The 26757-nt window shown below is 43.3% G+C and overlaps 1 protein-coding gene across 1 annotated transcript in view; it reads left to right on the forward strand.

The window, feature by feature from the left end:
- DNAI1 (dynein axonemal intermediate chain 1) overlaps window positions 1–26757 on the forward strand; it is a 147491-nt gene that overhangs the window by 52057 nt on the left and 68677 nt on the right. Inside the window, exon 13 of the mRNA XM_068422106.1 lies at window positions 14265–14512. Within this exon, the coding sequence (XP_068278207.1) occupies window positions 14265–14512 (248 nt within the window). The remainder of the gene's footprint in view (window positions 1–14264; window positions 14513–26757) is intronic.

A 26757-nucleotide genomic window follows, 5' to 3' on the forward strand; every position in this document is an offset into this window, starting at 1 on the left:
CACTTGCTGGAGAAAAAAACCTGCAACAGTGCACCTGACATCCCTTGCCAGGTGGGCAAGCAAGGACACATCCTTTCTGGTGGAGAGTCTCCTTTCTTGTGGCCATGCTGCCTTATGGCACTAAGGACCTTTTAATTCCTTGTACAGGCATGTATGCAGAGGGCCTTGAAGCTCATCACAGACTATGCCCTACTGATGTCCCTCCCTTTGGAGAGAGACTCCAGCAAGGGAACACCTCCCAAAAACAGGGTTCTGTTGCATGAAAACATCCACAGAGAAACATGCATGGGTTAATGAGTAGTCATGTGTTTTGCTCCGCTTTGGGAGATTTTCAAAGGACACTAAGTACCAAGGAAGCCTGCTTATTCCCACCCCGAGCCTCGTCCCCTATCTCGATTGGCAAAGAGAGGGCTGTCGGCGTACACAAAGGCTCCGAGGATGCTCCTGCGCCCTCCCTTTTGTAGAGACAGAGCAGAACAGAACACCCAATGTATCCCCTGGAAACTATGTCAGCTCCTGTCAACCAACTGTTTACAGACTGTATCTGTGGGAATGCTGTCTTTGTACGGGCAGAGTCGCTGGTGAAGGCGTTTGATGTAGTACCATAGTACCACATGTGTCAATGCTGGCTGGCATCACCTCTGTGCTATAAATATCCCTATTGGATAGTGGCACAGCATTAATTCTTGCATGTTTTCACGCCAATTTTGCTTGCTTTTTCTAATCAAATATTTACAAACAATCCTGCAGCGCTCTCTGGCATCATGAGGCGCCTCTCTGAAGGAAACCATTAATTTTCTGCTGTACAGCATCAGATGATTAGATGCTTTGTGGAGGAAGAACTGATATGAAAGCACAGAAATGAAAACAGCAATACTTCTGCCAAGCACTGTAGCCTGTTGCCACATGTTGCTTTCATTCATCATCTGGTTTTATTTGTTTGTCTGAAGCGATGCTTGTGAGTGAATCTTACCAGAGGACTACACAGACTGTGAAGCAGTGCTCAGGAGGACAGGAGCTTGCCTTCCTTGCTGTCTTCTCTCTATACCCCTGCTCCCAACACCAGAGGTCAGCTTTCTACTGTTCATTTGAAGCTCTTTCTACTCTAGCTATGGCATCTAGCTGTTACAAAACATAAAGAAACCTACAAGAACATCCGACCCTCCTCCAGGCCAAACATGGCTTGTAGGAAGGGTTAAGGTAGAAATACTTATGGTTGGATGACCTGTATTGCGTTTCTCCCAGCAGAGCTAATTTCTAGTTGCCCTTGCCTTCCAGCCTGGTGCTGCAGTTATCCGTTTGTTGTTTAGACTGACTTCAGAGCCAGTGGATGTGAGGGCTCCTCCACAGTGACCTGGGATTGCAGAGGGGGCAGGATCTCTGCCTGCCTGTTTTAGTTACTTAAATGGTCTCCATTGCTACGGTGTCTGAGTGCCTTTCTGCCTCGACTGTCTGTGTCTTCCTAGATGAGATCAGGCGATGTTGCTTCCATTCTTACTAATGAAAAAGCCAAGCCAAGGGATCCACAGAAGACAGCATTTATCCAGAGCTGCATTCACCTCAGATCCCATAGGTCAGTCCTAGAAACAGAAGGCTTTATTCCAGCAATTCCCATAGAGGGGCAGTGACTCTAGAGGTATTTTTTTCAGAGAGTTTATTCAACCTGGAGTGCTGTTGCTCCAGACTTGTGCCATCACACCATGATTCTGTTTTGGAGAGCCCCTAACTTGTCCTAACCATCGCCTGCTCCTTCAAAGAGCAAGAAGCTTGCTAAGTCAGCTGTCTGTCTTTGCTGGCTAGTATCCAGTCAGAGAGCTCGGTCACCGGGCAGCTTTGAAGACCTAGTCCTCCTTAGATTTCATTTCAGAACTGCTCTTTATATAGATTGTTACATACATGCAATATCAAAATCAGTACCCTAAGATGACAGTGCCATTTAAAATGATTGGTTTTTCAGCCAGATCAGCAAGCACAGGGTTATTGGGGTTAGAACACAGAGGAGGGAAGAAAAAAATGGCAGAGGGAAAGAGAGATGAGCATTTTTAGCAGCACCCCATGGTTAGATTGTTTTGTGTCAGTCATGAAACTGGACTTGAAAATATTTTCCTGTCTTGATGCACACTCTGAGAAAGAAAACTTACACCTAAATCTGGAAGAGCAGTTGCAGAAGTGCGTCTTAGGTGGTCTGACAGGGGATGCTCTGTGCATTCACATAGTAGAGAGTAAGAGGAGGGAGGAGGTGCTACTTCTGTGTATAATGCTGGTGAGACCTTCACTGGAATGTTGTATCCAGCAATTAACAGTTCAGTGTTCAAAATGGATGTTAAAATTCAAAAAGGTTCAGAGACTAGCCACAGTATGACTTATGTTTGGAAACTCTGCCTTACAGTGAAATACTTAAATGGCTCAACTTAGCTTATTAAGGAGAAGCTTAAGTAGGGATTTGATTACTGTCCATCAGTTACTTAAAGGGAAAGGAAGGACATATCTTACAGAACTCTTTCATTTTACTTTTTCATCTAGGACAGGAACTAGCAACTGGAAGTAGAATTCAGAGATCTCAGAAAGCTGGAAATAAATTGAATTTTTAATGATGAAAGTAATTAACCATAGGCACAAATACAGGATTTATTCATCACAATGATCTCCTTTGGCCTTAGAATTTGTAAATCTGCACCGGGCTCATTCCATCATTAATTCTAGCAACATGTAACTTACTTGGTAAGCTCCTGAAGTGAGATAGTTTGTCATTATTCCTAGGGCAGAATGGTACAAAGAAGTTGTATAAGGCCCCATTAAAGACTTTTTCATCAAAGACTTTTCTCTTCTGTCTTTTGTTCTGGAGATGAATGAGCATCATTTTTCAACAGAGCAGATCAGTAAAAACCTGAAGGAAATCTATCCAATTTAATGTTTTCATTAGAGTTGAAACTTCTGAGACATCAAAACTCTTCTTAGCTTACCTTTGTTTTTTTGCTGCTGCAAAACAAAATGACATATTCTTCGGTATAATTTTTTTCTCTGCTGATACACACTTAGGAAACTCAATCATAGTTTTCAGTTCTCCACTTCATGCTTGGTAATATTTGCTAGGCTGCCAAACTGTCAGAATATACCCAGGAATATCCTGCACAGACTCGTATTATAGGTCGCTTCAGGTTAAGATTCTATCAACCAGAATACATTAAAAATTCTGGCCATTGAAGAACAAACGCAGACCAAATTTTCAGTTTTTAGAAACTTCTAACACGAGAACAGTGTAAAAATCTCTGCATGTTCTGTGGTCGGTTGCTTTTTTTGTTTGGTTTTGGGGTTTTTTAAAGTTATTCTGAGTTCTGCATGTTTTGTTGTCAAGGATATCACTTTGCTGTAATATATATGAGAGAAAATAAAAGTGAGTTTTAGGATATTGTGGGATGAATTCAACTAGAGAAGGCGGGAAAAAATCTTCAGAGATGCTTAAATCTTTGTATCAGTGAGGAATCTAAGTGGTGAATCATGTAACTAGCTTTAAATTGTGTCTTCAGCAACTCCTCTACACTTTCGTATTCCTGGCTATACGATAAGGAAAATACAGCTTCCCTGTGTGAAGAACTTGAGGCTTACTCTGTGTGTAGAACTGGGTAGTCTAGGCACCCTTAATTTTTCAACATTATCACACTAGATTTAGATCATTGCTAAATTTTAACAAGTGACTGCTGTTGGAAAGAGCCTCACCTACCATAAAAGAAAGGCAGCAGGTATTGCTCCAAGAGCTATTGCCAACTCATTCAGCCCTGAGTTATTCTCATCAGATTCCTCCGGGTATAAGAGATCTGACTGGGATTCAATGGCATTCTCCAGCTCCTCCCATCAAATGGTGCCTGATGAAGTGGTTTCCAGCACTGCATAAAAGATCATCATAGAGGGAGAGTTGTATCAGCTTTTTTATTGTTTGGTGAGTTCTTAAAAGAGAAGCCAGCACAGTAGATTCTCAAGATGCTGATAGTGTGGATGCCAGATTGTGAATGGAAAGGATTTTGACATTTGGAGATGTTTGGCTCAGCGTTCTTGGGCATCCTTGGTGCTGTATGACTCTATCTTTGTGTCCAAGCTGTAAGACTGTCCTCAGAAGAACAGGATCACCCCAGCAAAACACTGGGAGGTGTTTTTCACATTGTAACATGGTATTTGCTCTCTGAAGTGTCTGAGTGTTTTGCTGTGTGGAGTTTCCCAGGCATTTTAGCTTTGTCTTGTCCAGGGCCAGATGCAACCCCTTCACGTATGGGGAAGGTGCCCAGGTGCACTCTCTTCCCCACCTTGGCTCACACAGGATAGGAGAGTGATGCTCTGGAGCACCACATACTTTCTAGATGCTATGCAGTCCCAGGCTTCTTCCTCTGCTGCAGAAATGCTGGAGGGAAGCCAGACTGCCAAGCAGCAGACTGGATAGTGGGAACAGGACGTAATGGGGAGCTAAATTCCCCTTTAAGTCCCACAGTGGATCTGTGGTGTTGACCAGACTTGTAGTCTGGTTTAGTTTACATAGTGTTTGGCTTCCCAGAGCTGGTAGTCTATGAAGCTGGCTGTCACTAGAGAAGGGTGGAAGTTTCTTCTTATGTGTATAAATACCTGATGGGAAGGAATAACAAAACCAGAGCCAGACTCTTCTCAGTGGTATCGAATGAAAGGACAAAAGATGATGGACATGAACTGGGATAGATGAAAGTCCCTTTAAACATAAGATAGAACTTTTTTACTGTGAGGGTGGTCCAGCAAAGGAACAGTGTCTCCACAGCATAGAGAAGTTGTGGAAACACCTCCTTGAAGATATTAAAAACCTGACTCAACACAGTCCTGGACATCGTGCTGTAGCTGACCCTGCTTTAAGCAGAGGAGATAGGACTAAATGATCTCCAGAGGTGCCTTCCAACCTCAGCTATTCTGTGATTCTGTGATTCTTTTCTTTTCATCCTTTAGCTATCATATCCAAGTGTGAGCCAAAATGTGGCCCATAGTTTGCATAGATACTTGAAGCTTTATGTGAGCCTTTGGACCAGTTCCATTCCCTCATAACAGCTAGTTGCTGTTTGAAAATTTCACTGAAGGATCTTCTCTCTTTTTGCCATAATTGCGTTATTTTCCCCTGCCTTTGTTATCCAATCAAAGGATTGAAAGCTATTGCTTTGTTGCCATATCCATTGTGAACTGGCTTTATTTGAGACTAACAAATATAAAATTTACTTTTGTTTACATTCAATTTTTTAGAAAACTAACAGTTTTTCTCTGAAAACTACTTTTAATAGCTCTTAAAAACCACTTATACTAACTACCAATCATACACTTCACATATCTGCTTGGGAGGCACAGTATTTCATGTTCTAAAAATAAAAGCAAGCCAAAAAAACCCAAATTACTGTGAGAAGAACTGAATATCTGGTCTATATTCCAACCTTGTACAAAGAGGAATGCTGAAAGATAATGTCCAGATTTAATGATCGGTATCTGATTGCACAGGGGAATGGGAAGAGGACCATTAGGCACCTGGGATGTGGTTAACCACGAATTAATAGGGGCGTAGACAGTATTCTAGAAAAAATATCACTGTTTTTATGCCCTGTTTTTATACAGTTCCTTAAACATTTGATGTTGACCACTGCTGAAAACAGGATAGGGGCAGGTGTCTGAACTGTAATGGCTGCTCTTAATATTCATTGTTTCTTGAAGTACATGCCTGTGCAAAATTGACTGCAGGTTGGCCTGTGTGTATAACTCTGCTTCTACTTTGCTCCTCAGTCAAATCTGGGTCTTCTGCCAAATGTCTTCAGAAAAGTTCTCTGAGCTGCAGTATCATTTCTAATTGCCTCCTCCACGGTCTGGGCTGTACATGTCCATCTCATCAGGCATCTGTCTGTTTTCAAGAGGCCGCAGCACCCTCATAAAACTCTAATGTTCCTGTCCTTCAATTATGGAATACATAAGCATCTCCTGCAGTGTGTGCATCCCTCTCAGAGCTCTTCAGGTCAGGAATACTGAGATACTGGCAGCCTGGCCTGTTTGCAGTAACAGCAGGTTGGTGTGGTTATCCAAAGGCAGCACATTTATAGATGTCCATTTGTTGCGTGAGCCTGGGGATTTCTGAATGGCGTGTGCCTCCTGGAAGCCCCCCACTTGGCCACTTGATGGCACTCTTAAATATTTAGTTGGTTGCAAATGCTATCAAGTATGCCAGCGTTTTAGAGAAGAGAGAGAGGAAATAGAGCCTCGGGTATTAAATAGTGAAACACTATCAAGATTGCAGCTTAATAAGTTGCAAATCTTGATAACTTATCAAGAGGAAGGCAGGAGCAAGAGTTCAGCTGCTTGTGCCGACTGCTGCCAGATGTGTAATGGGAGGATTAGCACTTGTCCAGCTTCCCAGCTCCAGAGTGCTTTGCGGAGGTAAGTGCTTACTCCTGGGTGCTGGAGCTGGGAAGGGTCCTCCGCTCCCTGGTTTCTGAGGTGCTATGGGAGTGAGTTACGTGAGATTGTTAGTCTGTCTACCTGAGGGTCAAACATAGATGCATTCCTGAAAACAACAGGAGTGTTGCTTTTGGCATTATTGATGTATGGAACTTTTATAGCCCCTGTCGGTCACCCTTTTCCTCCTTCATCTGTGATGTGTATCCTCAGAAGTGCTGTGAGAAGCACTGGGAAGAAGGGAAAAAGACCGCATTAGCTGGTTGTGTCACAGCAGGGCCTGGAAGACAAATCTCCCCTTTGCTAGTCTTGTACCTTTATCTTACAAGATAAAGATACGGACTTTCTCTCCCTTTTATTTGAGTAACTTCAGAGTGTAATTTAGCATTCATAACACATGGCCAGTTGCACAATTACTATTGACACTGTAAAACCAAGCCCTTATGAATACCTTATTTGAAAAAGAAAATTTTAAGAAGAATTATGGTGCCTGCTAGCCCTATTGTGCAAAACCCTGTCTGATCAGAATGAGAAAACTCTGGGTTTATCTACAGCATTGCAAACTCAGCCCAGTCACATATTCCTTCTCTTTTTGCAATGCTCAACTGCTCACCTTTATGTGAACCAGGGGAGAGCTGAGCTCCAAGCCAGATCCTCCAGCTATTTCAGGAAGGCACTACATCTTTTCATCCTGTTCTCCCCTGTTCTTGTCTGCTTCTGAGCCCTTGCTCTTGCATGCAATGACAAACCATGCATTGCTCCAGGTGTTTCCTAAATCTCTTGTTTTTGTTGGCCCGGTTGACTGTGGTTTCTCTTGTATTATTTTGCCAGACTGCATTTTAGAGTAAGATGCAAACATACCTGACAGCTTGTTTTCTTAAAGGCTGTTTGTATGTATCCATCCATGTTTCTGAGGTTTGTGTCTCGCCTCTGACATGTGCGGAGCCCACAGCAGTTGCTAGGACTGTGACACGGCCTCAGGATGTGTATAAATCAGACCCTGCCTTGTCATCTGTCATTTTTCTCTTTTTTAAAATGTCCAGAAGACTTAGAAATTCTGTTTTTTCCAGTCTCCTATCCAAACTGCAAGTTCTGTGCTTCCTAAACAGAGCCCCAGCTAATAACATTAACTTGATGAGAAGTGCCAGGAATTAGCCCAGCAGCTGGTGAAAGGTGTCAAGCAGAATGTTAAATTTGACATTCAGACTTCTGAATCAGCATAAAACAAAATGATCTATGCTTTTCCTCCACTGCACTGATGAGCTCGCTCAGAGCTTGGAGATCTTGCAGAGTTAACGCTGCTAACTGGAGGGTACATATTTCCCTGGGGTAGGAAGTGCTTGGGCTCACTTAGCTCAGCCCAGCGCAGGTGGTCTCAACACAGGGGTTCAACTTCCACTGACAAATGTCAGAAAATAAATGCCAGCAGAGATATCATCTGAGACAGTGTCTCGGAGGGGGTGCTGTTGGGATCCATGGTGGCCCTGGAGCTAGGCATTGTTTTCGTTGGTCCCCTGGGTGGAAATATAAACTCGCAGCACATGAAATGTGTGACTGATGAAAAGGCAGGTGGAGTTGTAAATCATGCTGAGAACAGGGCTGTCGTACAGAGCGATTAATCTTGTGGTAAGCTGGAATTATTCAAACCAAATGCATTTTAATGCAGTCAAATATAACATTATACCTCTCTAAACAAGGAGGAGTGCTGTGTTTTGGAAGGCAGCAACTCTATAAAAAAGAAAAAAAAAGGCTTTTGTGGGCAAGCAATGAATTTGACTTCCCAGTGGGATATCTTGGCAAGGAGGGTGAACATCAGTCCTAAGTGGCAGCAAAGATATGATTTAAGTACTAGTGAGACTGCTGTTGGGATATTATGTTTGGTTCTGGAGCCAACATTTTTCAAAGAATGCAGAAAAATTGTAGATAGTTCAGTAAAGAACCCCAAGTTGATTCAAGAGTTGGAGAAGATGCCCTAAAGGTGGAGAGAGGACAATATCCAGTTGAAATTTGGACTGCAAGTGAATTTTGTCTGGCCCTAGGACAAGTCCTAGCCATGTGAAGTCCTCCACATATCTGTGGAAAGTTTCTTAATATTTTACTCTTCTCCACGTCTGTTGAGAAGCGGCTTTTTCTTTGCAGCTGTGAAGACAGTGCATTTGGTGTGTCAAAGCTTGTGTTGGCTGCCAGCTTTTTGCTGAGGAGGCCTCTCTGTGCAGTGCTGGTGAAAATAAATGGGATTTTTGAGTTCAGGCTGTGAAGGTTATCAAAAGTATGCTGAAAGGTGACTAGTGTTCAGTTTTAAAGTATCTTAATAAAGAGGAAGCACTAGATATGAAGGAAGTCCTTCATCCAGTCAAGATAGGCATAGAAGAATTAACAGTGAAAAGCCAGATAAGTCAACTAAGGAATTAGCTGCAGCTTTTTAATCACTAAAAGTGATTAAACATTGAAACAAACTGCAAAATGAAACAGTGGCTTCTCTGTCTTTTGAGGTCTTCAAATGAAGTATGCATATACTAGCCAAAACCAAGTTATTGGGCTCAAAACAGGACATACCAGTAACATTTGTGAGCTGTGAAACAGAGGGGGCCAGGCTTGCTGGGCTTGAGCTACGAAGTAATGAATTCTCAAAACATTTTCTTTTCTGGGAAGGGATTGTTTTGAAAGCTCAGCGTTAGCCTTTTCCCTGCCCACAGAGTGGTTCACAGCCAGATCCATAGTGGTCAGGGCTTGTATCAACACAGCAGTATACTGGAGTACTTCTGGGCATTTTAGGGAATAGCAACAGAATGGGCATCAGTGATCCCAGTTTAAATTTCTCAGGGAGCCTGGGATGGGGCCTCCTTGAGCAGAGCCCTGTGAAGTCCCAGTTCTGCTCCCTGTTCTTCCAGCTTGCTGTAGTGTCTTGGGCAGTCCCCTCCACTGCCTTTTCTCATTCCCTTGGCTGTAAAAAGGAGTGCTGTGGAAACAGGCTTAAAGCACTCTGAAGTGCTATAAAACTTCCAGTTATTATTGCTAGTCCTCAAAAGCCTTTGAAAACACATACAGCACATGCCCAAACTCTCTGAGCTCCTTGGAAAGACTTGTTCTTTCTTGATTTTTCTGCACTGTTGGCAGACAGTGAAGCTCGAAGTGCCAGCCGTTGCCTTTCTTACGGCACACCCATTCTGTGACTGCAGCAAAGTGTGGAGTTGGCAGAGCTATTTAAATAAACCAGGAGAGAGTCTTGCTGAAGCAGCATAAGATCACCCAGCATGTTTCTCAGTAGGTTAGATTAGCCTTTGCTCAGTGCCATGCTGCACAGGTTTTGCTCACTGATAGAAAAAAAAAGGTATTGAGAATTCATTAATTTGTGACTTGCTCAGTCATCTGTCTATGCCACGCAGGCTGTAGCACAGGCAAATTCTTAGGCTGTGCTCAGGGTTTTGTAGACCTGGATAATAATAATAATTAGCTTGAAGAAATTTGCTGTCCTGCAGATAACCTTTTTTTGTCCTCTACGCTTTAAATATCTGAAAGGCAAGTAAACAGCTGAGCCATTTCTCTGGGTACTAAAATTTTTGCCTTTGAAACTGATCTCTTCTTCCCAGAGGAGATCGCCTAACTGAGTGTGAAGCACAGCCAGCGCCTTCCATTGGCTTCTCGGAAATCCAAGCCTAAAGTAGAGAGCCCCAGCCAGCAAGCTCATCAAAGCATGGGCATACCTGGGAAAGGAGAGTACATGTACTTGTGCAGTTGTGATGCTCGGAAACAAGCAGCTGTTCACAACCGTGCTTCTCCATCTTGCTTCTTTTTTTTAGATGGGCTTTTGGAGGAGAAAGAACAGATTTTATGCAGCAGCGGTTCCTTTTAGCATGGTGATTTCTTGGTCCAAGCCATATCAGCAAGACAGCTGGCGGACTTGATTTATAGAAAGCCATGTATCACAGGATCTAAGGTGTAAGGCTGCAGTGTTTTGGGTTTTAAATCCTCCAAAGAGAAGGTAATTTGCCAGTTTATCACACAAGAAATTGTAGCACTGGCTTCTTGCATAGTAAAAATATCTACTTTGACTCATGACCATGGAGGGTCCCCACACTGACATTTACTATGTGAATGAAGGATTTACCCCAAGCATTGTAGTTTCTAACTTGAGGATACTGTTGCGTTGAGCATACTGGTTTAGCCACTAAGCATTTTGGAGGAAATGGAAGAAAACCATGCATGTCTCATGGTTTTTTTGGTGAACCAAAAGGAAAATATGCAAGTAAAAAAAAATTCTGTCCAGCAAACGAAGTATTTTGATCTTATATTGAACATTTGCTGATTATTTTAAATTCAGCTAAGTAAAAATATAAATGAAAAATATGTTAGAACAGACACTTAGTGTCAGAATTAAAGATTTAGATGCTTTTCAGATTTTTGTTTTAAATGAACTGTTTGGTGATACCACAATGATATTCTGAGGTACTTTGCTACCATGAAATTGGTGTTTTTCTGAAAAGGGTTTGGGTTGAATCTGTCCAGACTTAAATGCAAATGCAGATGAATATTTTAGACAGAAGTAATAGTTGGTTTGAAACCTCTTTCTGATTACATGTGATGCTTACAGCCTCAGTTCTCCGGGTTGAGACCAGTAATCATGCTGTCTGCATCTTTCATTAGCAAAACTTCTCTTCCCACATAGACTTGTGACATGTCAGGGTCTGAAATTTAACCTCCACTCAGGTGAACGCTGAAGATCCTCGTGACATGCAACTCTTCCTCATTACAGCAAGAGTCTGTTCACTCTCCTCTTCTTGCTGTGCTGCCTTGTGTCCTCCTGCAAAGCAGAAGAACAACTTCTGCTGGCACTGATTGTCAGGACAACTGTTTGATATCTCTAGTATCTCAGCCCTTGTATCTCAGAAAAAGAGCCAGTTTGCACTTTGTGGGTCTGCATGGGGCAGATACTCTCTGCTCTTCCAGTGCATGCTGGTACATCCATTCAGTGCAGAGCAGCTGCCTGAGATCTGAAGCTGCTGCTTTCACCTCCAGCAATGGTATAGCCATTGTCAGCTCTTGGCTCTGCACCCTCTGCTTTGCTGTGTGCTCTGTGGTCTTCTAACATTGTTTCAGCAAGCTACCTGCATCCTGAGAGACTGGCTACACAGGATTTGAGGCACACTGCAGTGGTCTGCTCATTTTTACTGAAAAAAGTGAACCTTCCTCTTGAAAAGGCCATGCTTCAAAGCTATACCACAGATATGCTGCTGTGCGTACGTGGTGTACCTGCCATTCTGGAACATTGAATATCACTAATAAAATAAGCCCTTTTTTTTTTTTGCATTAATTAAAGTACCTGTTGGTATATGTCACAGTTTAGTACCCTGGGTGAGAATTCACCCTTCATTGAAATGGATTTATATGCCTGCTCTCAGAAGGTTATTGTTTTACTGGGATTTATGTGCCATGCTTCGGTGTTAATTGCGGATTATTCTCATCACTTTGCCTTTCATCAGAAATAGTCTGTACTTTAGCAATCATATTATCCAAACTTACATCCAGTATTCACACATTAAACCACATCTGTGACATTTCGTAACATGAAGGAGACAATGAGTAGGATTAAGATGGCTTTAACAATCAGTAGAGGGCTGGCCATTACAGTCGGTGGAGCCCAGAGAGTAAATCAGCAGACCTAATACACAGATATTCTTTAAGGTGAGTTTTCTATACTCAGTGGATTGAGTGATCTCTACTGATAGTAGCAGGAACTTAGACTATGAGCACACAGACGGACAGCCACACGTACACCTGCATTTGGGTGTCTTAATCTGCAAACTGAATTCCATGTTTCACTCTGCCAGAGCTTCTTCCCAAGACCTTGCTTTTCCCCTGCCTGCCTAACCTCCAGGTGGATTTGCTGAAGCTTCTGAGTTATCTTACCCAATAAAGGCCCACTCCATCATCTCTAATTGAGGAACGTGGCCTTGATACTGCCAGATCAGCAGAGGGAGAAGCACCTCCAAAACCCAATTCAGATCTTTGGTGGCTGAATCACCATCTGAAGGGGTGTCTCCTCTGCTGACTGTTCAGGGAGCATGGGGGACAGCTGTCTGAGGCCCCTCAGCACAATGCCAACAGGCGGAAAATGAATGTACACTGCAGAATTTTTGGAAATATACCTGGCTGGTCAGCACACTCCAGGAGAAGTAAGAATTTAATTCAAAGGCTGTCTAACCGATTTGACTTCATAGTCCATTCTTCTGTGAGTCACTCCTGGTAGGTCATTTCCACAGTCTTCCCCAGTGTTTTTGCTCCTGAGGAGGGATTCATTCTTATCATGACTGGGCCTCAACTTAATACCAGTTCCATGACATTACTTTGCTATGAACAAAGACAGTTCTGTGAATTTAAAGGACAGAGCAAATCTCTGATGGAGAAAGCAAGTCCACTTCCTATTGAGTTAGATTTCTAGGAATAAGCTTCCCCCTCTTCCAAAAAATTATATTAAAAATATTATTTGGGTTCAGATATGTTTACAGTAATGCCAGTATTGGAATCTCACCTTTCTGCAAAATAAGGAAGCCATTTTCCCTGCCTGGCCCCAACGTACAGTGACACCTGTGAAAATAGAGTCTTTCCACAATCTGAGTAGTTTTGTTGATGGGTGAGTTTCTTTACTGGTTCTTTGAATGTTCCCTGTGTGGCCCTGATAAATTTGTGGTAAGCAATGTCTGTACCTGTGTGCTAATTTGAGATCAGCTTGCCGCCAAGGAGAGTTCTCTGAAGTTAGTGTTATCATCACTGGGGTACACATTTACCAAGTCCTTATCCTGCAGGCTGGTCAAAATGTTAGGAAAGGTAGGAAGCACTTTTAAAAGGAGATGGCTGTTCTGGAAATAGGACATATAGTGGGTACTTGAAGCACAGAAAACAGTAATTTTTTTTCCCATATACTCTGTGTCCGAGGACATTTGACAGTAAGAAAAAGTGCTTGGAGAGATGGCTAGGGTACTGTCAGAGAGTGCATTGTATTCATAGGTTAGGAAAGGTCCTTCTTTGCTTCTGGAGAGCTTATCTACATCAACAGCTTTTCTTCTCCTTCAAAAGAATTTGGAAATTGTTTTTTAGATGAGCAAAAAAACTGAGAATTGCAGAGACAGTCAGGACATGATAAAAAAAACACAAAAGAAAGATGGTCCTATTGAGAATAGGGAGAGCTAATTTCAGGCAGTGCAAAGGAAAGGTGAAAGTAAATAGAAAAGAAAATGGAAAGTCTTGGCAAAAAAAGAGCTTCTGTGCCAAGCAAGGAGGAGATGTTGGACATCATAAGCAGAAAATAAAGCTGTAGTGACTTGTGCCTTGTACAGTTATGTGTAATGGCAGTGGATATGACACTTTACAGATACTTCAATGTAATGCTTTTCTTTGAAGAAGCAATAGAGGCTGTAATATCAAATATTGTCAATACAGAAATTGACATGCCTCTATACGTGGTTCAGCCTGCATGTCTGCAATGTTAGTGAAATCCTAGCCCAAAGAAAGAAGTGTCCACAAGATTCTTTTTTCCTCCTCGCTTTTCCTCTAAGGCTTTTCAGGTCTGTCTCCTAGAAAACGCTGACAAAACAGTAGTTTTTCTGCATAGGCACATTGTCCCCATGTCCTGGGGATGACATCAATGGAGGAAAGGATGTTCAGATATAGGCGTGCCAACACGACCATTTGGTCCTGTGACTGATGTCCTTCCCACGTGACTTTGCATTCAGCTTGGTTTTAGGCATAGATGAGTGCTGTCAGATTGTCTGTCTCAATAGTAGAGAATCTTGGAAACTGATTTAACAGCAAAGTCCCTCCTTGTTTAGATGACTTCACGAAGCAGGGCCAGGGCATGCTCCTGGTCTACACCATGAAGAACCCCTCCTTCCCAGAGTATATCTTCAGCAGTGAGAGTGGCATCATGTGCCTGGACTTCCATAATGACTACCCCTACCTCGTGGCAGTGGGCTTCTATGACGGCAACGTGGCCATCTACAACCTGAACAAGGCAACCTCCCAGCGCAGCCACAAGAGTAGTCCTAAGTCAGGAAAGCACACGGAGCCAGTGTGGCAGGTAAAGGTGCTTTTCCTTTCCTCTGACTGGTCTTCTAGTTGGGCTAAGGTTGGGCACAGCAGGAAAAAATGCTGTATGGGGAAAGGTGTTGGGTGTTGGTTTAATACATCCGTTAGTGATTGATTATTAAGTTGTTTTTCAAGTTAATTTTGAAATATGCCAAAAGGCAAAGCGATTGCATGAATCCTTGGTCCCCAACAGAAACTAAACATGTCACCAAAAGCTTGCTATAAACAATTATTTCTCCTTAGTTTTCATTATTGCAAATGACTTCTGTTTGGGGAGGAACTGATCTCCTCTGTATATACCAGCATGCAATGCTACTTACATTCCAAATACAAAATCACAGGGCACCAAGTGATGAGCAGTGTGTATCAGCCATGAAAGAGAGCTCTGTTGGGCACAATAAACTCAGGGGCAGCTGCCTGTGGAATTGGCTGCCACTGAGATTCAAGACACACTACCTTGTAGTTGACCTTGAAGTAGTCTAGTGAATTAAGAATTGTGATGTACAGGTAATGCTGTTAAAGTAATGCCACTCTGACATCTGTCACAGAGTCACCAGATGGGTGATACTGTGAAGGACTGGGGTGAATACATTGCTGCATCCAGCTAACTTTATGGTTGTTATGTCTACAGTGTAATCTGAGTTAAGACTGGAGGACTGGAAGGTATATGTGCTTGTGATCTCAATTGTATCAGTAGAAGTGTGGCAGCACATGTTTCAGCATGGCCTGTATGAGCCTGTTGAGGTTTGGGGGTGTGTATTTGGTTTGCTAGACTGGGCTACAGGTGTTGCTGCCGTTAACTTATCGCTGTCACCTGATTTAGTCTGCCCAGTATAGTCATACCTCTAGGCACACTGTCAATGTTCTTTGTACTTTGGCAAATGCCATGCATGGATTCTCCCCCAGCCATGGCTCCTCGTTATTGTGTCTTCTAATAAAAGTCCAAGAAATCAAGGGATCCTGATGGAACTGTAGATGAATGTGGAACATGCCAGGAACAAGACTGGTGCTTGCTATAAAGAGAGAGGTTCTGCAAATGTAACATTTCAGAGAAGACCTGCATTTTATGTTTGCTGCTTGTCTGTCCAAAGCTTTTCCTCTAGCAAACATTTTTAGCTCCTCTTACAGGTTAACATGGTACCCCAGCCATGGGTTGTTATCATAATACAATGTGTCAGGCACACACACACACATGCAGAGAACTCCAAGCTTCTCCTGTTGCCATTTAGCCTTCCAGTAAAAAATTCTGACAAAATGCTAAGTCCTATGGGCAGCTTTTCATGGCCTTGCTGTTGCATGCTATGGGAGGTCAATAGTTGTTGCTGCACACTATAGGTGCCAGAATCCCAGATTATTTGTGTGCCGGATGATATTGGGAAGGACGGAGAATGCTTAAGGGGTGTTATTAATGGCCTCACCCCTACAGACTAGAAGCAGGTATGTTCAGCAGTAGAAGCAGTCCGTACGGCATTTTTAGAGGTAGGTTTTCGTGTACCACTTGGCAGCAATGTGGCTCAGAGGTGAAAAAAATCATTAGGCACTCTAGGGTGATAGCTCTGAAAAGAAGAGAAACTACCTCACAGGTATGGATAGATCTAGGTATGAGTAGATGCTAGTTCCTGCTTGTTTTATTTCCAAAGGCTGAGTGCTGAGGATCATTATTCTTATTTTTTTTCTGCAGTAAAGTACTAATATTTTTAGTAAACTTTGTGTTTTGACTTGGTATGGAACTAGAGAGCAAGGGTAGTAATAAAATGATTGCACAGCAATCAGGACAAGAACTTGTACCTCTGTTGGAAAAAGCTGAACTGTAGGCATTTGTCAATATCAGCCAAAAGGTTTAGAAAAGGTTTTCTTTCCATTTGACGGGAGGAAAAGCCACATGAAGGACTATCTGTTAGGTTGAGACATTGGACTGTTATTCCTTATTCAGCATTAAATGATTATAGAAAGTGATGGCTTGTTTCTCATATTTAGTTCAAAAATGCTCTATTGTCCCCCACCAACATCCCAACTAGTCTGAAGCCTGGTGTTTGGCTAGATCAACCTGTGCAGTCCTCGCTTCTTTAGAGACTGCAAGCCCATGACTTTGAAGACTGATTAAAAAAGTAACAAAGCTCTCCTGAACAATTAGGAGCCTTTGTTCTCTGCACTGCCTGGCTCCTTCCTTTTGAAACAATGCAGCCCTTTCACAATGGAAGCAAAATGGGTAGTGAGTAAAGCAGGCTGACAGCCCTTGTGCCATTTCATCTTCAGTGACTTAGTAATTTCTCAGTAAGTTTGCATAAAACAAAGCTGATGTAACATAGCCCATTATTAAAAGCAAAATAGAATAATAAGAATTTTCTAATTCTGTTACCTAAGAATGAGTTTGTCTGCCTGATAACCACATATTTTTAAAGAGCAGAGCAATGGCTTCTCATAGAAATCGGCATTTGTCTTCCATGTATTAAGTGCTACTGCATTATAAATAATGGAAAATGCTGGCTTGTTTTAAATTACACATTTCTAATTCCTTACTACCAATTGACTAAGATCCAAAGCCAGAAAGGAATAAACACATACATAGATGTGTGAGTGTATATGCATGCAGTGCAATGTGGCTAATACACCACCAAAACCTTAGGTCTTACAGGAACATAGAGCTAGAAATGATCTCCCAGCTCAGTGAATTCAGAACTCTGCCTTTGGCTGCAAACACCAGCTTAAATAGAGACAACTCCTGGGAAACTGTGTCAAACCTGTCATGTTCTGCTAGGCAAAAGCCTATGTGGAGTTAAACTAAACCCCACTTTAATCAAAATAATTCTCCAAATATTCAGCAAAATCCTTACACTCCCATCATCTCCAGTGCCTAGTACTCTTATAAAGCAAGCCCCTGGACAGGGTATCTGATCCCAGGCTTGGCTCTCGATGTTAATGAGGGCAACTTGACTAGACTTTGGCACCCAGAGTACATGAAAGCAATCTTCTCTGGGGAGAAGGGACACCCTGCTGGGAAGGGGCTCTCAGCATAGAGCCTCTCCCTCTGCCAGCCTTTGAGCTTTGTTCTTACTTTCTCCCGTCTTTTCAAAAAGGGTGATGATTAGGGTTTATTTACAGCTGAGAAGAACGCTTTTTTTCTTACCTTTCATCACTGCGATATACTAAATATTTGAGATTTGAAGTGTTTGGAAGCTGGGGCAGTTCAGAAACAGGGACTGATAACTGAAACTATGTGCTGTGTCAACAGTTGATTCTGCTGTTCCGTCTCCCACTAAAACACATCTTATTCAACAGATTTGTTTCCACTGTGTGCTTCTAGTTCACTTTCACATCAAACCAAAAGCACATTACTTCTTCTTGCTGCTGGGACTAGTACAGAGCCAATATTGCTGCAGAGAGTTGGAAATTTTTCTTTTTACTTGCTCACCATCAGAATTACTGACTAAATTCCCACTACAAAGTGTTGACCCTAAGATCTGCAAATGGAACATTTCTTTTGGCTGTGCTTAGAGCAAATCTCAGCTGTGGCAGTCTTGCCCGTGTGCACAGCATAGTTTGGAATTGCTATGGAGAGATGACTGGTTAGAAAAGCATCTCGGTTCATTGTTAATTTACTGAAGCTGATCTGGCCTCCCTGAGGAGCTGATACCGTGGAGCTTCAGATGGCATCCTGGAAGAATTTTTTTCTGCCTTATATTCATGCATGGGAGGAGCAAGGGCTGGCCACTGCTTTCTAATTCTTCACCAAATGCCATTCAGGTTAAATGTGACGCTCGTGGTTAGGACAAAAAGGACAAGGCAGGACAGTAATAGTCTGAAAACTGCCAAAGGAAACTAGAGGGAGTGTCAGCTTGCAGAATAGCTTCCCAGAGAACTTGTGGGAGTCCCATCTCAAATGTAAACCAGATAAAACACACCTGAGACTTACTCGCTGGAGTTTGCCCTGTAATCGTGTGATCCTTTCTCCATCTCTGCTTTCTGTGTTCTAATCAAAGTCCTTGAATAAGTCTACAATAAATCTTAGCAGTTCATGAAGCTGCCCCAGACTCACTGAGGCCTTGTTTTGCTGATGGAAGTAAAGGAGTTCAGTTAAAGAATCCTTTTAAAGTCACCATGACCTGCTGTTCTCCACCCCACAACGTGCTGCTGGGCACAGCTCCACAAAAAAAAAAGGCCTTTCCAGGAAGCTGATTGTATTCACTGCACTCAGGAGAAGAAAAAGCATTTTATTCATAATCCACTGTCACACCAGCACATTGTTTCATTTCTGATGACGGGCAGTCTCCTAAATCTGTCATCTGCAGTCAGACAAACAGATTTTGTTGCTTGCATTGCCTCTGTTACTGCTTCACATAATATTTCATTCCTTTGGCTTCAGGCAAACAAAGAGTTTGATGCAAAGGAAATAAAAGAAAAGACAGAAGGTAGCTATCAAGGTCAGAATAAAGATCAGCTGTCTCAGAACAGGCTAGATGCCCTTCCTGTTGCCTTTACTGCTGAGGAGCACAAAATAGGTGTTTGCTGCTGGTAGTTCCGTGATAAAACCGCACTCAACTCTGTGAGGATACTGTTAGGAGAAAACTCTAGAGGAGAAAGAAAAATTTGGAGAAGAGAGCAACAGAGACCTGAAACCAAGGAGGCTGGACCCAAGATAGGGATGAGGAGCATCAGAATGAGAGCTGGCAAGTGGGAGAATGTAGCCTGAAGGGATAATAGAGCAGAAACCTGATGGTGAGGATCATTTAGCACAAAACTTCTAGAATAACACAAGCAAACTGCATCTCTCATAGTCAGTGCAATGTCTGCACAGAGGACCCAGCTTTCTTCTACATTTTTCTTAATACCAGCAGAAATACCAGCCTTGCATACCTGCAAACAGGGCAAAAAATCTAATTAACCTCTTAAGTCCCAGGAATAAAGGAGACCACTGAATCCTCACCAGAGAGGTCACTTCAGTCGTTCAGCACATGCACAGAAGTACAGAGGAGTGGGATGAGCATCCACAGTCCACCTAGGATGCATTTGGGGTGACATACCTCAGTCTGTCAGAGGCATCCTCGTTAGAGCAGTCCTTAGCTGCAACCCTGCTCCCTACACTGAACTCTTGAGTCCAATAGCAGGCTGCTGCAGCTGCATCTGCGCCGGTCTGTCGAGGACCTGACACTACACTCCTTGCTGCAGCATCATGAGGCATTTAGTGTCCGACAAACATCTGTCATGTGTTTGCTCCCTCGTCCTCTCCTGGAGGGAGGTGTGGGCAGGAAGGGCTGTGCTTGGGAAGGGTTGCCATAAGCTTGCTGTAGAAAACAGGGTCAAGATCACCCACTTTCTGGTTGTCCTTAGTCACTGGGAGAGCTCAGTGCAGAGTCACAGCCCTGCTGGAGGAAATCCTGCCTCCCACATAGTCAAGTTTCACCGTTTTTGGAAAGGCTCTGCTGAGCCACAGAAGTCCATCAGGAAACTTTGGGCTCATTTAGGCATGGTAGACATGGCAGAAAGTGCAAGACACTGCTGTGGCAGAAATGCTGGATAAAATCTTTTGCAGCACATTTGTACCTTGTTCAAAACCTTTTAGACACTTTTTGAGCCACTTTAAGGTTAGGCAAGGTAGGTGTCCAAATGCTTCTTCCTAAGTGTCTTTGACAATAGTGAGTAAAATCCCTGATCTATGAACTTTGATGTTGTATTTTTTTTGAGATGGCATCAGACTGTACCTTCTGGAGGTTTAGTTTCTGTATCTGGTTATTTTTAAATTGTGCCTTGGTTATGGATTCTTGTGGGTTAGAAATTCTCTTGCAAAGCATCCCTTGCAGATCATGTAATGTTTGTCTGAAAAAAAACTTTTTCTGCTTTGATACTCCTTTTTCCTCTGCTTCATAGATGCTGAACTTACTTTCTGCCATCTGCTGTCACTGCTGCTTGCTAACTAGGTTCTCCTCTAGTGCTGTGTTGTTCTTTTCCCTCCTCTTCCTTTTACTTAAGATCCAAACAATCTTATTATGGGTTTTCATGTTGTTTATTACTTTTCTGGTGTCTGCAAGCAAAGTATAAGTAATTTTCTTTGCCTGTTAGTTGTAGTGGTGCTAGTTAGTGGAGAAAACTTCACTTACAAAATTTAAGAGTCCCTGGAAGGCCTTGAGATGTTGGAAAATGTTAGCCTGACGTTTAAAAGGGCAGAGCAGTTGTAATGCATTTGTTTGGTTGCTTGGAGCTTTGAATCCTGTTTACTGCTTTCTAGCAGTCACAAAAGTTAACTAACTAACTCTTTAACAGGAATCAGGAAACTATGTTAGCTCTTAGTGGAAAAAATGTATTTCTTTGCTGGCCTATGAAATGTAACTGCTGATTGCTGGATCTTCAAAATAGGTGTAGAAAGCGCGTGGACTGGATGGGCCTTAATGGCACTGATGCAGCCTGTGAAAGAACAGAGTGCTTCTCTGAGAGCAGAAATAGAGATAAGAGCAATAAGGAGGGAGCTAAAGGCAAGCTGGGCAGGGATGGTGCAAGCAAGGTCACACAGATATACAGAGAGAAGTGGCCAGCCCCAGCTCCCACCCTTCTCCCACCCCTGGTGCCATGGTGAGCTACCACCGCTTGGTGCGTATCTGGGACCCTCAGCACCTGGCAGGCTCCGGGGCTGGCTCTCCCCGTCCCTGCTGCAAGCCTGCTCGACCCTATGATGATGGGAACCTTCCGTCAGGCACATTACAGATGCTGTCTCTGATCAGACAGCTTGGGGATTTGGATGCGAGCCTGCCTGCTGTGTGTGTCTGCTTTCCCTGCGCATGGAGCGGGGAACTTCATATTTTGTCTGTAAATTGGAAACCTTGCTCGGTGAGCACAGTCAGAATTGAAACCAAGAGCTGTGAATTGCCATTGGTTAAATACCTCTGAGCTTTGCTGGCCTCTGGCACACATTGCTCAGATGTATGCTGTGTCTGACTTGGGAACGCGGCCACTGACAGGACAAACAGGTGAGAGTCTAATGGCTGATTCCTCGCTCCTTGACTGTTAACGTACCAGCCTAATAAATACAGTGGGCAGTGCTGTGAGGGGAATAAGCAAGCAGATTCCCAGTGAAACGCTGTACAAAGCAGAGCAGCCGAATCCCAGCAGGAAGAAAACAAACTAAAAGTAGGGCCAGCCTTATCCAGTGCTATTTATAACTGAGCTCTGCTTCCTCCAGATAAATCTGAGTCTCTGAAGTGTGAGTGATGCACAAGCCCCAGGCTGGGCCTTTGCCCTGCATCAGTGGCGCTCCCATAGCCATGCTCTCTGCTCAGCTCTGTGCTGAGTCCCTCCCAGTATCACCGAATGTGCTCTTTGGTAGGAGAGATTTTGCTACCCTTTTTCTGCACCCCAAATTCATGGGTGATGTGTGAATGCACTGTTGTGGTGGGCCTTATTCTTTGCTCCTGTCTGCTCATCTTGAGCCCTTGAGTTCATTGGTGCTCAAGAGATGGTGCCTAGGGCTGTGAGTTCCAGGAAGATGCCATCAAGGTGGAGGGCACTTGATCTAGCTGTGGGAGAGAAGCGATTTTCAAAAGAGGAGTGTTTTTGGGGCTAAATATCACATGGGAGTTCATTTTACAGTGTGTCCTCATTGCTGGTGAACACATCTAACTCTTTTCCCTTGGCTATCCGGAAGCTTTCAAGGACTTTTTTCAAGGATTCTTTCCTGTGAGGGTGGTGAGACACTGGCACAGGTTGCCCAGAGAAGCTGTGGATGCCCCCTCTCTGGCAGTGTTCAAGGCCAGGCTGGATGGGGCTTGGAGCAACCTGGTCTAGTGGAAGGTGTCCCTGCTTATGGCAGGGTGGTTGGAACTAGATGATCTTTAAGGTCCCTTCCAACCCAAACCATTCTATGATTCTATGACTTTGGAGGAGAAAACCCCAGGAAGGCTTGTAGTAGCTATATGCTGCTACAGTGGGAGAAGGGATTTGTAAATTTTTTAGATGGGAAGTTCCTGCTCTTGCCTGTAGCAGGAGCAACCATCTTCCGCCAGATAAGGCTGGTATTTCCTGGTATCCATGAATAAAGCCATCAGCCAGCCTCATGCCCATGACGCAGGTGACTGACGGCCTGCGGTCGAGGACTGCTCCAGGAGCACCCAGGCATTGCTGTGTTGTGTATTCTGTTCCCAGGTATTTTGAGGTGCTTTTGGCTGTCATAGCAGTAGGCTGAAGAGTTCTTCCTCCTTCATCCTTTCTTGGTGAGATATGGTCCTGCCAAGCTGGCTGCCTTGGATGCTGTCTAACTTCTTTGTAGATGAAGCAGCTGCCTTCATTTCAGTAACTGTCTACTGTTACCAAGCCTGTCAGCCTCTCTGACCCTCCTAGCTAGCATGTTTATTATCAGGAAAGCTGTGTTACACAAAAAGACAGTAGGAAAAGTCAGAAGACATATCAGTAAATCCCTACTTCTTCTTCAGATAGGATGGCAGGGAGTACCTTAGGCCAGAGTTGCTCATTAAGGATGTAAGAGAGATGAAGGAAGCCCAAACTGACTGGAAGGCATTGGGATCTTTGAACATTTTGACATTCATCAGCTGTCTAAGCCATTTCCTTTCTAATGGAAACAGTACAGCCAAGTATTTAAATATTACTGGCTCACCTTTAGGAAGAGTTACTCCTTGCAGACCTCATCTCTTTAATGACTTCTGTCATGGGGGCAAGTTTACTTCCTAAGCACATTGAGCTGATCCATTCTGTCTTGTTGCATGATTTGACAGTAAAACATCAACAAATCTTTCTACAAAGGACAGAATAGCACTGAGAACCCTCCTTTGCTTAGCAGCTCCTTTATCTGCAGATTACCGTCATAGCTGAAACATTTGCATTTAAAAGAAAACCCAGATTTTAAGATAGGAACATTTTTCAATGAATTTATTTTTAAGGTTTTTTATAGATATGCAAATCAAAGTAATTTTTATTTATATCTCTCCATCAGCTTTTACTCATGCTCAAAAGACTTGTCTGCTCTACAAAGCAGTCTCATCTATTGCAGTGAATGAAGCAGTCACAGTGTTGTTGAACGTGACCTGCAGTAAACTCGTGAGATGTGAGACTGAATTTAAAATCAGACTGAAACTTCCTTTCTGGAACTGGGGAACTGTTTGTGAATCACAGAAATGAGAATTGGCAGAGGCCTCGAGAGTGTCCTCTTCTTCCCATCATGCCATCACAGATGTTGTGTATCATTCCTGAAGTGCTTTCTTCAAAATGAGATTGAGCAGTCTAGCTGTCTTCACCAATACTGACAGACTGGAGTTGTTACCTACTGTGTCTTACATGGTACGCACCTCTTGATGTATGTGAAAAGGAGTTCTGCAATTCCCCCACCCCTCCAGCAGTATCACTTTGCTGAGTCCAGCACCAGCATCTGATCCTTTTCTGCATTACTGTCACTTACCCAGAAATTCCCTGATTTCTACATGTTTATATGCTTTCTTCTTCCTGTCTGTGTCCCTTTTCACTTATCTTTACCACATTTCACCTTACTGTTTTCAGACTATGTCTTGTTTGTCAAGATAACTTTGAGTCCTGATCCTAACAGAATCCTCTGTCTCTAAACTGTAATCCACTATGCAACTTACTAATGAAAATATTGAATAGAACCAGACCCAGGACAGTCCCTTGTGGGAACCATCTAGAGATGTTCTCCCAAGTGGTCAGGAAATCACTGATTATAACTCTTGAAAATTCTTTTTCAATCATTCATCCACTTCATAGTAATTCCATCTAGACCTTCTTTTCTTAGCTTGCTTCTGAAAACATCACAAGGAGTATGCCAAAAGCCTTACAAAATTAAAGGTAAATTACATTTACTCCTTCCCTCTAATCCTTTAGACCCATTACCCTGCCAAGGAAGGAAGTAAATTTCGTTTTACAAGATCTTTCCTTGACAAGCCCATATTCACTGTTCCTTATCTTCTTATCCTGTACATATGTATGGATGACTTAATACTTTGTTCCAGCTCTCAAAGTTCAGCGTTAGGCTGGCTGGTCCACGTTACTTTAACCTGTCATTTGAGACAGGTTTTGTTTTGGGTTTCCTGAGCGCATTTTTGCCTGTTTCTATCATCCAGGACCTCTCCTGTCTTCTAGTTTTCATATATAATTGCTAATGATTCAGAGATTGCTTCAACTGTTCCTTTAAGCACCCTAGGTTGAATTTCATCAGGCCTTGCAGGGTTGGATATATCTGTCTTATCTCAGCATTCTAGCCTGTGCTCCTTAAAGTTAATTTTGTTAAATGTCTAGTTAGAATTTATCTTTTTGTATGGTACTGAAAGGTGGAAGACCTTAATACTTCTGCTTTACCTGTGGTTTGTCATGGGACCTGCCTTCCTCTTTGTAAACAATAAATGGGTTCTAAGAGGCAGAGGCTCAGATGAACCTTTCTGGGATATCTGATTTTGGCTCCATGCAGGCACCGGCCTCCTGGCCTGAAAAGTCACTTTCCCCTCAAAAGAGATTCTCCAACTTCTTCCCCATGCAGGCGTCTCAGGCAGTGGCAGAAAGGTGTTAGTGTCCCTCAACTCATGAGGGTTGTTTTTCTCCACGAAGTTTCTAGGTGTGCAAAGACTCCATTCTGACAGTGGCAGCCCAGCTCTCCCCATAAAGGAGGCCTGATTATTCCTCTCCAGGGCAGCTGTTCTCTTTAGTTGTGGCTGGATTCATCCATGTGCTGCGCTTTTACCGGCACCATTTCTAGAGCTCATGGATGTGGAAGGGGACAGGGACTAGGCTTTCACAGCAGGGTTTCTGAGAACAAAATCAAGGACTAATCTCTTCTATGACAATGTTGACCAAAACTCTTATTTTTTTTTGAGATCTTTCATTCTTGCCAGATGTTCCACAGCAGAAATGCTGTCTGCTTTCCACTGTAATAGACAGGAATGGTAAAAAGCCCTGATACAAACGAGCAATCTCTTTTGCTGAGCATGCACCACAAAACAGGAGTCCTTTATGCTGTACCCTGCCATCCTGGCTCCAAGACGGGCATGATGGTCACCCCATGGATCTGGTCCCCCTTATTGAGGGACCGAGTGGGGCTTACCGTGTCTCCTCCCTGCCTGCCTGCCTGGGTCTGCCTTTGGCAGGAAGCCCAGACCCACATGCAGCCAGGGCACAGCCAAATCTTCTGCCACAGTGGTATCATATGGCCAAAGTGCAATTAGAACCCAGAAGCTCCTTCTTCCACAAGTATAGACTTAGCGAGAGAGGCTGACAGGGCTGCTTTGACCAAAATCTTGGAGTAAGCAGTCTGCACTCAGTTATCACAGCTCTTGAAAATCTTCGTTATTGCCTTGAATCAAAGTGAGTCATCTGGATTTAGCTCACTCTGCCTTTATCCCAACTAACCGTGGTGAGGAGTGAAGCTGTCTGTCTTCCTTTATCCCACCTCAACATAGGACAGCTTGTACTGCTGTTCAAGTTAGCAGTGGAGACTCCAGACACTGCCCTGCTCCTCGCCTCTAAAACTTGCTCTGCCTGTCTCTTGCTGCATGAAGACAGACTCTGGAGTTACTTTGCGTGTGAGTGAACTGTGGAGTTACTTTGCCTATGATTTCTAGGTGACCAAGTGAATAATTTTGGGAGTCTCTTGTGACTTCAGGAGAGCAGCCTTGCTTTTTGCATGTACTCCTCCAGGTACCTGGCCTTGGCTTCGACTCTGGTAGTTGGCTGAGGATCCTGAGCGAGGTGGCAAGGCCTACTTATGGTGCCAGGCTGGGGTGCATGAGAAGCAGCAAATGAAGAATAGCTGGCAATGTCCTTGATGAAGGGCATTTGGGGACTTTGTTGTAGAAGCACTGCTTTCTCTCAGCAGCAAGGAGGGACAAACTCTTTGATCCAGCAAAACAGAAAGTCAGCGGACTCAGGATCAGCTGTCTGAGGAGACTTTCACTGCAACAGATCCCTTGGGCAAACAGCAGAGGCAAGTGACACAGGGAGTGGAATAAACAAAAAAATGGGAATTTGTCATTGACAGGAGGAGAATGTGAAAGATTTTTCTCTGCTGGTAATGACTTGATGTTTCTGGATGCTGTTCTGCTGAAAGGCGCTGGCAGGAACCAACAAGAAACATATTTGGAGGTGACAGAGGGAAGAAATGAGAACTGCTTCTTAGCTCAAATCAGAGACTGCTGTAGGGGAGTGTTAAAGAAAATTGTCAGACTCCGGGTCTCTAGGTTTGCTGATTCTTTATTGAAGCAACTCAGAGTTGGACCACCACTGCAGTGAACGGTA

This window comes from Nyctibius grandis, chromosome Z (assembly GCF_013368605.1).
Source record: "Nyctibius grandis isolate bNycGra1 chromosome Z, bNycGra1.pri, whole genome shotgun sequence".
Classification (NCBI taxonomy): Eukaryota; Metazoa; Chordata; class Aves; order Nyctibiiformes; family Nyctibiidae; genus Nyctibius; species Nyctibius grandis.